At 37.3% G+C, this 15,692-nt stretch overlaps 1 protein-coding gene across 14 annotated transcripts in view; it reads right to left on the bottom strand.

Moving 5' to 3' along the window:
• Positions 1-15,692, bottom strand: part of MAGI2 (membrane associated guanylate kinase, WW and PDZ domain containing 2) — a 923,418-nt gene that overhangs the window by 163,467 nt on the left and 744,259 nt on the right. For 13 of the 14 annotated variants that reach the window (XR_008892612.1, XM_056573436.1, XM_056573435.1 and 10 more), the window contains one exon: positions 14,572-15,213. The exons of the other annotated variant lie outside the window; for it this stretch is intronic. Coding sequence is in view for 12 of the 13 variants with exons in the window: in XM_056573436.1 (XP_056429411.1) it covers positions 14,572-15,213 (642 nt within the window). In the remaining variant the exon portion in view is untranslated. The remainder of the gene's footprint in view (positions 1-14,571; positions 15,214-15,692) is intronic. 14 annotated transcript variants of the gene reach the window in all.

The following is a 15,692-nucleotide window of genomic DNA, read 5'->3' as shown; positions in this document are numbered from 1 at the left end:
TACTCAGCAGTAGGACTGCATGGCCACTGGGTCATCCCCCCTTTGGGCTTGGTATCGCAGAGGCAGTGGTCACTGCCCGGCACTACGCCAGTGTTAGGTCAGGGACCCACTCTGACTAGGTGGCCTTGACGGGGCGAGTGGGCTTGCACTTTTTGATCAAAATGAATACAAACAACTTGTTAGTTTTTGAAATTAGGCTGAGAAGCAATTAGATCAAAATACAAATTGTGGATGTGTGGCTATATTTCTGTTCCTCTAATTTTATCTTATACCAGTTTCACGTTTACGCTTAAGTGCAGTTTATTATGCACCATAATGCAAGCCAAAGACCGCTTGAAATACAAGTCCTATTGTTTTCAAGGGGAACACTCACACTGCATTTTTTTCTTTCAAATAAACAGAAATAATGTATACTGAGTGGCAAATGCGTACGGTATACAAGGTGTGAGTTAGTCCTGTTGAATGGAGCTAAACTGCATTCCCAGTTGCTAAATTTGTGGTCAAAAGACTGAAAATACAAGGCAGGCTACCAGTCATTTCTGCCACATATTTGTGGTGTATTTTTTCCAAGCCGACTCATTTCTGAGAGTCTGTAGACAAAAAAAAGGTGAGTACAGCATGCGGAAGGTAACGAAGATGTCAACTCCAAGACATTTATATAAAAGATATTACATAGTTTCATGTAGTCACTGCTGAATATTGCTGAAGATAAATGTAACAAAGATATGTACACTTCAAAAACTATTCCGAAATCTGGAAAAAGGAAACTCTTTTTGTTCTCAAAATTGTATGCAGTCTGCAAGGATAAAACAAACCTTGCTCCAATAGATCATTTTTCTAGCAAGACCAAATTAAGAGGGAATGGATGGGATTCACTGAGTCATCACCAGAATCCTCAAATCTCATTCCAATTACCCTGAAGAACTATATGCATTTCAAGAGAAATTCATCAGCACAAGGTTCATGAGATTTTTTTTTTTTTATCCACCTGGGATCTCTTGACTTAGTCTTAAAGAGATATTCGGGGGTTAACTAACTCTTAACTATCCTGCCCATTATGAATAATTATGCTAGTTTTACATTTACTTGCTATACTGCTCTACTGTGGATCGTCTTCTTTTTCTTCATTATATGGTCCCCCCGGGTTTCCTTTCAGGTCCTGATGACGTTCGTCTCTCAATCTTTTGCGGCTCTAGGCGGCAGCTATTATCGGGGCTTGGCTATTTCTTGTGTTTCCTCACAAGCCAGCCCCCTGATGATGCTTGCGGTCCATCTGTACTTCCTGATGTTCCGTGATCTCGGCAATCTGCGCAGGGAATTAAGGGAACGCCGGCACATCAGGACGTACATATGATCCACAAATGTCATCAGGGGGCTGGCTTGTGAGGAAATACAAGAAATAGCCAAGCCCCAATACCAGCTGCCGCCTCGAGCCGCAAAGAGTTGTGAGACGAACGTCATCAGAACCTGAAAGGAAACATTAGACCTGGGGGGACCATATCATGATGAAAAAGAAGATGATCCACGGCAGAGCAGTATAGCAAGTAAATGTAAAGCTAGCATTAATTCTTCATAATGGGCAGGATAGTTAAGTTAGTTAACCCCTGCTCGCACCCGTGCACATTATTTGCCCTCCCAATTGAAGATTGCTGTTGAATTTTGTGGTGTTCTTCCAGGAAAGGAGCACTTTTCAACCCAGTATGATACACAAGATTGTCAGCAGGGAATATCTTGATCCAGGGTTCAATGTCATACAAAACAGTAAAAACCACAGCATGCCAGTAGAAATCCAAATTACAGGGAAGGTTTATTCATCCTCATCAGTGTATCCTGGTATTCTGCTTCCTCAGCCACTATACTCCTCTATATATATGCATAGTTGCCGTATGAAATCCTTTCAAAAGCCTTTTAAATAAAATTTGGAAGAGTTTGCCTAGTTGTTTTTTGGTTCAGTTGCTTTAGGTGTCCTTTTCATGGTAAATCTCATCTTTGTGATGGTTTTTATAATTAGGGAGATCAGAAAATGATCCAGATTTTAAAGAGAAGCCAAAAAATGATGGGGGGTATGTATGAAGTTTTTTACCCTGTTTTTTGTCTGTGATTTGTCGCAATTTTTCCTTTATGTCATTTTTTGCGACAAATGTTTGCACCAAATGGTTTAGAAAAAAATCACTGATTTCACTTTGTTAGTTGTGATTTCAGTTACAATCATGCCTTGGTATGAAATTTATCATTTGCGACTTTTGTTTTGGCGCAATCATGGCCGTTAGGTCGCAAACTTGCGCCAAGAAAAAAGTGACACAGAAAGTAGCTAAACAACATTACAAGGTAGAACACAGGCCAAACAAAGTGGCTTACCAATGTCTTAGTACGTGGCTGTTTTCAAGTTCACAAACAAAACAAAAACCTTAACCCATGTAAAGAAAAAAAAAAAAAAAAAAAAGAGCTTATTTAAAAAGGACCACAAATCAAAAAAAAAAACAAAAAAAAAAAAAAAAAATAATGTTTAGCTAAGGTAAAAAGAAAGATTTATCCCAGTCAAACATTTATCAACCCTAGGAACAGATTTTTAAGTTGGAAAAAGGAACTAACTGGGTTAGATTTAAGTTTGTGAAGCAGGGCAAAATCCAAGTGGAGAATTAACAAGTTTCAGCTGCTACAACACAGCCAGAAAATGTTGCCTGGAATTCTAGGGCAGGATTCTGCGCATTTTATAGGCGCATCAATTGCGCCAAATTTAACACGTGGTTTGCGACAAATGATAAAAATGCACCATTTGTCCCAAAAAAAATCCATAAAATCACACATTGCTACACCATTATTGATACATGTCCCTCAATGTCCTTTGCTAATTACGATGTTCACATATAAAGGTCATATCCCCTTCAAGACAATGGCCTTGATTTACTATTGTAAACCCTATCTGTTTTGCCGGGTTGTGCACCACAAATTGTGTCTGCGCCAGAATTTGCAAACAAAAAAATCCCACAAAACATCTCCATCTCTCCATTTTGTTTGGAAAACCCTGAAAAAGGGGCATGGTCGCTGGACAAGGGGGCGTGGTCATCGGAAAAGGGGCATATCTTCAACATTTTATAAAAACCAAACATATTTACCATTTACTGTTTTCACATAAAATATAGTGGATTTCATAGAGGAAAACCTGACAGTTTAGAACAGTTGTAAAAAAGCAAAACATAGGGAAAAGTGCAAAAAGTTTGGAAACTTGTAAATAAAAAGTGGAAAACTACCTGTTGGGAATCAAAACCCACAAATACAACTACACTCCACTCCTCTCTTAAATCTGGGCCATTATCTGACTTCTTAGGCATGCAGTCTGGTAGATGGACAGACTAGTAAACTAACAATACACATTACAAATGTAAATATAATTTACCAATGTAGACTTCTACAATAGTAACCATGTTCATTTAAAACCAGCATATTGTGAAACAGGACTAAACTAAAAGCAGCATATTGTGAAACAGGACTAAACTAAAAGCAGCATATTGTAAACGGGAAGGAACTGTCTTAATTAGAAATACCGTTTACTGTATTTACATAAGAGGAAATGTTCACACAGTTTTTTCTATGTGGATTCCATGTGAAAAACAAGTTTTCAATTTAAAGGGTACCTCTCATCAAAAAAACTTTTGATATATTATAGATTAATGTATGCAGAATAACTTCACAATTGCATGTTATTAAAAAATACGCTTCTTTCTATTTAATTTTCCACTTTGAAGAAATGACCACTAGGGGTCTCCCTACCAGTCCTGGCAGCAAGCATTTCAGACTCATGCTGGAGTCCTAAACACTACGAGCTGCCAGTCTGCTTTTTCACAAAGGAGAACACTCAGAGCGGCCAGCCTGCTTTGTTCACAGCCTGTTTGGCTGTGAACAAAGCAGGCTGGCCGCTCTGAGTGTTTAGGACTCCAGCATGAGTCAGAAATGCTTGCTGACAGGACTGATCGGGAAAAATACAATAGAAAGAAGCATATTTTTCATTAACATGCTATTGGAAAGTTATTCAACATTCATTAATCTAAAATATATCAAAAGTTTATTTGATGAGAGGTACCCTTTTATATAAACAGAACTTAACTGCAGCCAAATACACCACACTTGAAGTAATAATTGATGGCAGAAATCTCAGGGTAGGTCTTGGATTTCTGTCGCACATTCACAATGGCATTTTTGGGATTTAGATTCTTATGATGGAAAAAAACCCTGTGTGAACCCTAAAGGGGTACTCCACTGGAAAACAATGTTTTTAAATAAACTGGTGCCAGAAAGCTCTGCAGATTTGTAAATTACTTCTGTTAAAAAATCTTTTCTTTTTAATAGAATTTTTATTAAGGAATCGACAAATTACAAAAAATTACAAAAATAACATATAACCTAACTATAATCCCCTATTCCTTCATTTTTACCCCTATTTTTCCTTCCCCCCCCCCCCCGACAACCAATTGAGGAAAAAATAATAATAATAATCTACCCTTTCTATTTTATTTTCCTCTTATTCCTTTTCTCTTGCCACCTCTGACATTTTTTTAAAATAGATTTTCTGCATTTTATTTCTTCATACCTACTAACCTTTTCGATTTCCACTAGCCAATCCACAAGCAATGGGGTCTCTTTTGTTGTCCACTTTCTCATAATTATCAATCTTCCCAGAATTAATAGTTTTTTTTTGTAAATTTCTTTTGTTTCCCTGTACTAGGGGGATAACTCCAAATAGAAACATTTCTGGACGGCATATCAGTTCTATTCCCATCCTAGCTTTTATCTGAATTTGTACATTTTCCCAGAACCCTTGTACCTTTTCACACTTCCATACCATATGTAACAGGTCTGCCCCTTCTATTAAAAAATCTTAATCCTTCCAGTACTGATCAGCTGCTGTTATGATCCACAGGAAGTTCTTTTCTTTTTGAATTTCGTTTCTGTCTGACCACAGTGCTCTCTGCTGACACCTTTGTCCATGTCAGGAACTGTCCAGAGAGGGATAGGTTTTCTATAGGGCTTTGCTCCTACTCTGGACAGTTCCTAAAATAGACAGAGATGTCAGCAGAGAGCACTGTGGTCAGGCACAAAGAAAAATCAAAAAGAAAAGAACTTCCTGTGGATCATACAGCATCTGATAATTACTGGAAGGATTAAGATTTTTTTAATAGAGGTCATTTACAAATCTTTTTAACTTTCTGGCACCAGTTTAAAAAAAAAAAAAAAAAAATTTTTTCCAGTGGAGTACCATTTAACAGGCATTACATTTCATTTCTACAATTACAATGATCAATGTATTAAGCTGGAGACAAAAAAAAGACCAAATACAGTAACTGTCAAAGACTTTCAAAAACTAGCGAAAGCCAACAACACTGCTAAAGACTTTGTAAGAAACTTTATACCCTATATAACAATTTCAGGTTTTTCAGCTACACCTATTGCAAACAGGTGTCTAAAATCCAACACACAGACATACATTTCCACAGTCAAACTCTAGGAGTAGAATGGGCCACAGTGAAGAGCTCAGAAACATTATGCCTGGCCATGTCATCAGATTGCGACACTTAAGCGATGCAGAGGAAAACCCTGCAAAGGATTATCATGAAGTCCAACTTAAAAGAGATTGCAGCAATGATTGATGAGAGTCTAAACGCCCAGACTCCAAACAATGAAAAAAGGAGTCCAGCAGCAGAAAAACAATTACTACAAACCCCCTTCATTTAGGGAGGAAAGATGCAGAGTCAGTTATCCAGTAATACCATACAGTATCTTGGCAACAACATCCAAAGAACAGCAAGACTGACCATATATACAAAAATAGTGCAAAAAAAGAAAAGTAAATATTCACAAGTAAAGTTACTTTGTGCATCCCAATATAGTGCAAAGTTGTACGTTTTGGTCTCTACTAGGCCTTTCTCGTGCAAGCCTGAGACGGGCCTAATGGAGGCCAAAACATTGGAATGCAAGATGTAAATAAATATAAACTTTATGCACTTTTTTGGATGCTGTCTATCTTTCTTTCCTGAGGATGTCCATGTAACATGAAAAGTTTTGTTAAATGACAGGGACACAATGTCTAAAAAAAAAAGAAAAAAGAAAAAGGATGGCAGGTTTTATAGTACAATGATATAATAGTGTTAGAGACATTAAAGGGGTACTCCGGTGGAAAACTTTTTTTTTCAATTTTTTATTTTTTTATTAACTGGTGCCACAAAGTTAAACAGATTTGTAAATTACTTCTTTTAAAAAAAATCTTAATCCTTCCTGTACTTATTAGTTGCAGAATACCACAGAGGAAATGGTTTTCTTTTTGGAACACAGTGCTCTCTGCTGACATCATGACCACAGTGCTCTCTGCGGACATCTCAGTCAATTTTAGGAACTGTCCAGAGCAGCTTATGTTTTCTATGGGAATTTTCTCCTACTCTGGACAGTTCTTAAAATGGACAGAGCTATCAGCAGAGAGCACTGTGGTCATGATGTCAGCAGACAGCTCTGTGTTCCAAAAAGAAAAGATTTTCCTCTGTAGTATTCAGCAGCTAATAAGTACTGGAAGGATTAATATTTTTGATATAGAAGTAATTTACAAATCTGTTTAACTTTCTGGCACCAGTTGATTAAAAAAAAAAAAGTTTTCCACCGGAATACCCCTTTAATGTTACATTTCTTACATTTATTAACATTTGAGCTATCTTTGCATTTATGACCCATTTTCACAGAAACAAGCATGCCTGCGAATTAATTATTCTGCTAAAACTTATTCTAACAGTTGGGAATTAAAGCAAATGACTGCCTTCATTTTTGCTTCATTTCCATGGCAATATGTTTACTTTTTATTTGCTGCCATCTGTATGGCAGAATTGTCAATACATTTTTCTTTCCACAGGACAATTAAATAAATCCCAAAAGGGAAGAATTAAAATTCTTAAAAGGTCTCTTTGTAAATACAACATCATTTAAATTATGTAAATGTTACTTGTAATTACATTCTTTTAGGGCTCTGTTCATACTATGCATTTCTAGCCTTGGTGGAAATGTCCTCATTTGATGGGAAAGTCAGTTTAGCGGCTCTTCTTTTCATCAAAATAATGGACAACATGAAAGACCCCACTAAAAGTTGATGTCCATCATATTAAAGGATAAAGTTCTGTAAATAGCATTTTAAACATGTAAGATAAAATGCAAGATTTGCTTTTTTCCCCTTAAAGACAGTTTGAATCTTGTCCATGGGCCATGTTTGGTAATGCAGATTGATTGAGGTTGAAATGCACAAGTGTTTCATGGAGTGTTGTGTCTGCTCCCATTGTCTTAATGCAAAGAATTGTACAAAGGTTATAGGCAGTATAGGATGTTTTCCGCTGTTAAGGATAATGTGGTAACATCTTAAGTGTAAAGAAACTGTCCCATCTGGACAATGACAGCCCACAGATACAAATTTTTTTGATATGTTGTAAAGCATGCAAAACCAATAGGGTTTGCAATTGCTTTCATTAGAAAGTTATCAGTATTTCATACTGAAAAAGCCAGTCAAACAACTGCCCCCCGCCTGCTTGGATACATACTAGTCCTGCTGTGTCCATCACCTATGTCATGGACACACTTCCTTGATTGACAGCTGTGAGTGCAGGGCTCACAGCTAGAGGAAAAATCCTCCCACTGTCAGCTTGTGTCCCGCTACTGTCAGTGAGGACAAGCTGGGAGTTGTAGTTTTGCTAATGCTAGGGGAGATGTGAGCTGACAGCATACTGAGGGAGGGGGCGGAGACCTGCACAGAAAGGCAGGGGAATTCAGACTAGTGAGCTAAACAAAAAAAAAGTATAATAAAAAAATAAATAAAAGGTGCTAGACACAACAATTAGATGTACATGGTCAGGATTAGTGACTTAAAAAAATGTTTTTTTTGTTGGATCTGACGGATACGCTTTAAAGAAATCAGCTTATAACTGGGGATAAGAGAAGCTAAAACCAATACAATGGGAAGTCTATGGAAGAAACTATATCCTAAGAACCAGTTTTTGAGTTGAAACTACCCATTTTATTAGATTGTACAAAGAACTAATAATAGGCAGGAGTGTGAACAAATTCTAGCACTGCCTTTTAATGTCAGCACATAATGCAGAATAAGGAGTTTTCAAGGACTCCCTAATGAATTACGCTCCTTTTACTGCAGTTTCTCTTTAGCAAATAGATATTACCAGTCATCAGTATTACAAGGGAGCAAATTCAGTGCATCTTCTAACAAATCGCAGTCTTGCAATACTTTACACTGTACCTGTGATCATGAACAATACTACAGTTTTAGATAAGAAATTTGAAAGCCTGAATTATGTTACATTAGCCTTTTACAGCATGAAAAGGTGACTTTGGAGTTCTCTCTAATGTTATTGAACCTCACTGTGCACAGCTATCTCTCATTTTCTACAGTTTTTGGGGTGGGACCAGAGCTGGACTGTTTGCCAGCAGTACTTACACCTAGACATACTTTCCCTTATGTCTTTGGCCAATCACAGAAACTAATGCTCCCTGTTATGCCATAACATAGCTCTGGAGAATTAGCACTAGACTGAACAAGCTGATACGGTGCTGGGAATGACTTAAACAGTACGCTGATTTAAATAGTAAGGGGATCGAGTTTTTTTTTTTTTTTTGATGCAGTGGCTTTGAAAAGTGCTACGTAACCAAAAAAGAAAAAACAGCTACAGCATCACAGCAAGGCAGGGGTTACATCACAAAAAGCAGTCCTGGTCTAAGCAGTGAACTGCTGATTTGGCTGATGCAAGCTAAAAGCAAGTGGGAAATGGGATTACAATAAGGAAGGGGTTACATCACAAAAAGCTGTCCTGGTCTAAGCAGTGAACTGCTGATTTGGCTGATGCAAGCTAAAAGCAAGTGGGAAATGGGATTACAATAAGGAAGGGGTTACATCACAAAAAGCTGTCCTGGTCTAAGCAGTGAACTGCTGATTTGGCTGATGCAAGCTAAAAGCAAGTGGGAAATGGGATTACAATAAGGAAGGGGTTACATCACAAAAGAAACTCTAGTCTAAGCAGTAAACTGCTGCTCTTAATGATAATCTATAGGAGGGATAGCTACCGAGAACTTTATGGAGAATTAGATATGATTTTTCAGTGTGGACCATCTGGAGGAGGCAGACAAGCTTTATTCCCTGCATAACATGATTTAACCCCTTCTTCCATTTCCTGTGTCCCATCTTGGTCTTTCTGCTGCTAAAAACAGAATTCCCCTAACAGGCAGTGGACAGCATTTTTTTTTAAGGAAGTGACTGCTAGATGAAGCTAAAATGTAGAACTTTTAATAAAGGAGTAATTTTTGGTAAATAAAATGATTTACAAATATGTTATACATCACATAAGCTATCAAGTTGTTTAAATGATTCTACAAAGACTAGAGAAACCTTCAGAACCATTTTAAATGCTCCAAATGCATCTAAAATGTCTGGGGCACCCTTCCACTTGCCAACATGACAATCATATGAAACATCCAAGATAATCTCAATACTTTATTTTAGTGTTTGCCGTAGAACAAAGATGAAGGTTTTTATAGTCACATGACCTAAACATTATTGAGACACTTTGATTGTCTAGAAAGAATAACGTTATCATTTTTCTTAAAGAATTTAAAAGGGTCTGGATACTTTTTGACGAGAACAGGCAGCTTTATCACATGAAAAAAAATTATAATATTCACTTCAATTCCCAACTGTTACAAATGACTGCAAGACATTTGTTGCAAAATAAGTAAATACGCCATTTTATGGACTAAGGGTGCACAAATGTTTAAAGAGGAAAATGTTATTACTTTGTATGTTGCTACTCTGCAATGCACTAATGTTTAATTTGGAATGCACTAAAATGATAGACATGTTTAGAGCATTTCTGTTTCCTTACAGGTGTATTGTATGATTTTTTCTTCTTCAGCCTTTGAGCCCATGATGCCAAGTTATAACAATGTTTGTATGCTACACGGAAGTACTGTAGTACAACTTATTTGATCTTACTGTTGTCTCTGACTTTTCCCAGCATTTATTGTGACAAGAGAAAATACAGTGATCCCTCAACTTACAATGGCCTCAACATACAATAGTTTCAACATACAATGTTTTTTTCTGGACCATTGTAACTTGAAACCAGACTCAACAAACAATGTACAGACAGTCCAGATCTGTGATACCTATCACAACTGGGAGAACTGACCAAACAGAATGGCCATTTTACTAGTAAATCACCTGTATTACTGAAGTGCATGCACTGACTGGCTGTCTGGTAGCGCCCAGGGAGGAACTACAAGTTCTGTACTACTCCTTACATGTACCAGGGTTAGCTGCTCCTTTGGACACCAAGTAAGGGCGGCTCTATTTGGGACACTGGGTGTACTGTATAGGACCCTGAAGAAGCTCCTGTCCTCTACTTAAACCTTTGTTTCCCAACCAGGGTCCCTCCAGCATTTGCAAAACTACAACTCCCAGCATGCCCGGACAGCCGACGGCTGTCCGGGCATGCTGGGAGTTGTAGTTTTGCAACAGCTAAAGGCACCCTGGTTGTGAAACACTGTCATAGACAGTGATTTACAGTTCCCAGCAGCTCTTTCTTACTTTTATATGTAAGGATTTGTTTTATCTATATTAGTTATCTACTTATTTCTCTTTATTCCTCGCTTTTTCCTATTTTTGGATGACATTTTGGGGCTTCAGAACCAATTACCAGGTTTCCATAGAGTTATGGACTCAACATACAATGGTTTCAACATACAATGGTCATCCTGGAACCAATTAATATTGTAACTTGAGGGACCACTGTATATCCTAAGTCACATGGTCTCCAGGGGAGTAGCTATGCTGCAGTGGGTGGGTGGATATCATTCCGCTCCTCCATCCAACCCCCAAGCCCCCCAGGTGAGGGTCCCTGGCATGAAAACGCGACAAAGTTGCGCAAGGAGGTAATAGAAGCATATGACACAGTACTATAACTTGGCATCATGGGCTCAAATGCTGAAGAAATAAAATCCTGGCATTCCCCTTTAAACAATATTTACAAAAATGAAATTCTGCCTGAAGCACAGAAAAAACTACTGTAAAAGTAAACTAAACAGGCTTTGCGTGTAGATGTTTGTAGCCTACACCCCTTGAACAACATCTCCAAAAGAACATTATATTAGAGCCTTCATGGAGGTTGAAGCATTCCACATCCCATTTGAGAAAACCAAAACATAAACTATTTATATACCATGATAACTGTGAGAGTGACATAAGTCTACCAAAATATGACTGCAGTGAAGACAGAGGAGAATCTTTTGACAGAACAACATTGGCAATACAATGTAATGCGCATAACCTACAAGATAAGGTGAATATCCTTTATTTAAAAAAGAAGACAAAATGCTCACATTGAGTAGTGTTGCTCGCGAATATTCGCAAAGCGAATTTTATTCGTGAATATCGCATATATGCGAATTCGCGAATATTCGCGAATATAGCACTATATATTCGTAATTACGAATATTCTTTTTTTTTTTTTTTTCACAGTACACATCACAGTGATCACCCCTCTCTGCTTCCAGCTTGTGTGGTGTAAAGAAGGCTCTAATACTATTGTGTGAGACTGGCATGCGAATTTTGGCATATACGAAAATTAGCATATGCAAATTTTCGCATATGCGAATTATTGCTTATGCAAATTTGCGTATACACGAATTTTCGCGTATGCGAAAATAAAACAAGGGTATTACGAATATGCGAATATTCGCGAATATATGACGAATATTCGCCCATATATTCGCGAATTCGAATATGGCCTATGCTGCTCAACACTAACATTGAGCAACATATGAAAACCTTGGTAGATTCCACTAAAGGGTTATACAAGTAGGGCTTCCCAAACTGCACTGGTCAGTAGTGTTGCTCGTGAATATTCACAATGCAAATTTTATTAGCAAATATCGCATAATCGCGAATTCACGAATATTCGCGAATATAGCACTATATATTCGTAATAACGTTTTTTTTTTTTTTGCACAGTACACATCACAGTAATCACCCTTCTCTACTTCCAGCTTGTGTGGTGTAAAGAAGGCTCTAATACTACTGTGAGAGACAGGCGTGCAAATTTTCGCATATACGAAAATGTGCATATGCTAATGCTTATGCTAATTTATGTATATGCTAATTTTCGCATATGCTAATTTTCGCATACGCAAAGTTTTCGCACATGCGAAAATAAAACGCAAATATTACGGATATGCGAATTTAGGGAATATATGATGAATATTTGTCCATATATTCGCGAAATATCCCAAATTCGAATATGGCCTATGCCGCTCAACACTACTGGTCAGCCAGTTCTTATTGTAATATCTGACTTTATTTGCATCATATTGAGAATATATTTTCCTGGGCTATTGTTATTGCCTAGGCACTGTAGAAATGTTGGGCACCCGCCCTGGTGTGTTATGTCACGGATGGCAAGGGCGTACTTGTACACCCGTTGTCTGCAATGGGATAAATAATCAAATTATTATGATTATTATTAAATAAGATGCGATTGTATTAGAAGGATACAATCGCTGAAATACAAATAAATAAATAAATAAATAAAATAAAAATTTTACATTTCCCAGGTAGTGGGCATGACAAAAATACCTAGATTCATAACCTGAAGACATTACCACATGTTCAGGTCTAAACATTAAATGTTAATAAAATGAGATATATGTGTGGGCTTGTAATGTATCTCTGTAAATACCAATGTGACGTATCTCTATAAATGCCAATAGTGTATTAATGTAAGGCAGTTTGTGCCTCCTACTTACATAACACAAAGTGAACATCCATTGACCTCGCTCATAAAATAATCTCCCTCGAATACTGAGAAATACATATTTTTACAAGATAAATCAGTCAGATCAGGTTTCCTTGAGAGACTACATTTTCATAATTGCTCTGATTATCAGATTAGTCAGAAATACAATGTTACAACTTAGTGTGAAATTACATTTTAATAGGTTCAACATTACTTTGATCTTTTAAATTTCCATTAAAATCTTCCCACATGTGAAATGATAACAGAAGGGAATATTTGTAATTTACCAAAATATAAAAGTCATTTTACTTAATGTAACTTTGTTTTAATGATAAGCTTAATTAGAATGAAAAAGACCTTTCTGCGTATACAAATAATTAAAGAGACATCAAGTCGAGGTCATTTCTTAAAACACAATGGCTATTTCATATAGAAAATAGAGCAATTAAAGACCTGAGCTTTTCAGGAAGGGATAGAAAACATAAGGCTAGGCAAAACATAATGCATAAAAGCTAATCTCAAAGGGAGAAACCAGGTCCGAATTTAAAGAGGCACTGTCATTGTTAAAAACTTTTCATATATTGCTGTACTCATTATAATATGACATTTCACAATATACATCTGTTTAAAAAAATTTACATTTTCACCTGAAATTCAAGCTCAAAATAGCCGCCACTAGGGGTCGCCTGTCTTTTAGCCAGACGGACTAGTCTAGATTTTACAGCATACTGGATAGCTGCTGTAAAGCATACCCGTATCCAGTATAGGAGATTTCTATTGTGTATGCAAAACTACAGATAAAGGATGTGTGGACATGCTGGGAGCTGTAGTTTTACAACAGCTGGAGGCAACACTGTTCTAACACAGTTATTTACAAACACTGCAGCTTCAGTTGTTACTAAACTACAACTCCCAGCATGCTGAAATAGTCAAAGCTTTCTCAGACTCCTGAATGACAAATAAGTTGATCAGACATTCAGGAGTCTGTGAAAGAAGAATTACACACATAGTGACAGCTATGCTGATTAGCATCCAGCTTTACTAGGAGAAGATAAAACAGATAGAACATGTATTCATAAAAAGGCTGTACTTTTATCAAAAAAATCCTTGCACTAATCTTATAAAGATTTATTCTTATATTTATACATTTTATCCTGTGATGAATTCACCATAATGTCTTCTGATTACTGCAGGCAAGCTCCAAGCATCTTCCTCTGTGTAACATGACACAGCATAAAACCAGAGAGGAAAGGGTTACAGAGTAGAGAGTACTGATTGGCTGACTGCACAGGCTTGCTCCTGTGAGGGAGACAGACTGACACGCCCCCTCCAGCCTGCACAATGAAAAAGTAACTCACAGCAGATAAATGCTTATATCTCTGGATATATAGGTCCGAGACACATAAAAATTATATGCACATGATCAGGATTGGGTCCTGAGTGACATATCACTTTTTTTCTTTTTTTTTGCACTATGACAGGTACGCTTTAAAGTATCAATCAACTGAAAGAATCCATATTGAGTAAGTTGGCATCGTATCTGCCCAGTACATGGACAAGATATTTGACTACAAACAGTGGCGACCCTTCCAGACAGTTTATACCCGTCTTAAGCCGGGTCACATAATAGCAACGCGTCATGTATACTTATGACTAAATATTATTTTAACTAGAAATATCAAACAGCAGGAAAAGATAAATACAAAATTGTACATGCAAAGAAAGCCATATAGCATGTCACTTTACTTACCTCCTCTGTGAATTACCAATGAGGTCTCATTTCCCACAGGACATTCTTTGAGTAACTCTACTACTTCTAAATGGTTCAAATTCTGTACATTCTGCTGGTTGATCTCCACTATAAGGTCCCCTTCGAATAAACCAGGACATCCCTGAACATCTAGTATTTGCTTCACTCTCTGCCCAGTTGGACTGTCTGCTATTGTGAAGCCAAATCCCTGCGCCCCTTTCACAATGGTTAAGGTCATGAGTTCTGCTTGAGTAGCCCCAGAAGAAGCCATTGATACATTATCATCATGTGCAGGTGGAGGTGGTGGAAATGTATTTTCAAGCTGACTATCTGCTGGGATGGAGTGCAAAGAAGGCATTGGTCGTTCTGCTACATCTGGTACAGATTGAGACGTCCTAGAAATGTATTCCAAATAGGTCTCATAGTTACTTCTTCCATTTACCACTACTGGAGGCCTTTCTATTACTGCCAGAGGTGAAACCAAGCTGCTTGCAGGATCTTCAGGATCATAGGGTAGGGGATATCCTCGACATAGCACCAAGTTTACACTTTGACCAATTGGGACTGACTGGAAGAGTTTGACCACATCTGCATGTGTGTGGCCAAGTACACACACTTCATTAATATACACAATGACATCACCTACAAAGAGAACACAAACGAAGGATAAAATTATATTACAAATACCATTCAAACAAAGAAAATGTATATATATTAGATAAGATGAGGAGTGGTCTATGCAATCTGTAAGTAAAAGAGAACAACATTACTGATGTTAAGTCTCAGATACAAAACAAAGTGAAATTAGAAAACATTTGTTTTAAAGGGGTACTCCGGTGAAAACCTTTTTTCTTTTAAATCAACTGGTGGCAGAAAGTTAAACATATTTGTAAATTACTTCTATTAAAAAATCTTAAGCCTTCTTGTACTTATTAGCTGCTGAATACTACACAGGAAATTATTTTCTTTTTGGAATGCTCTCTGATGACATCACGAGCACAGTTTTCTCTGCTGACGTTATTATAATAATAATAACACTTTATTTATTGTTGTCCTTAGTGGGATTTGAACCCAAGTCCCCAGCACTGCAAGGCAGCAGTGCTAACCACTGAGCCACCATG

This window comes from Hyla sarda, chromosome 4, assembly GCF_029499605.1.
Source record: "Hyla sarda isolate aHylSar1 chromosome 4, aHylSar1.hap1, whole genome shotgun sequence".
In the NCBI taxonomy this organism is placed as follows: Eukaryota; Metazoa; Chordata; class Amphibia; order Anura; family Hylidae; genus Hyla; species Hyla sarda.
The sequence above is the reverse complement of the archived record's forward strand: the minus strand, read 5'-3'. Positions and strand labels throughout refer to the sequence as shown.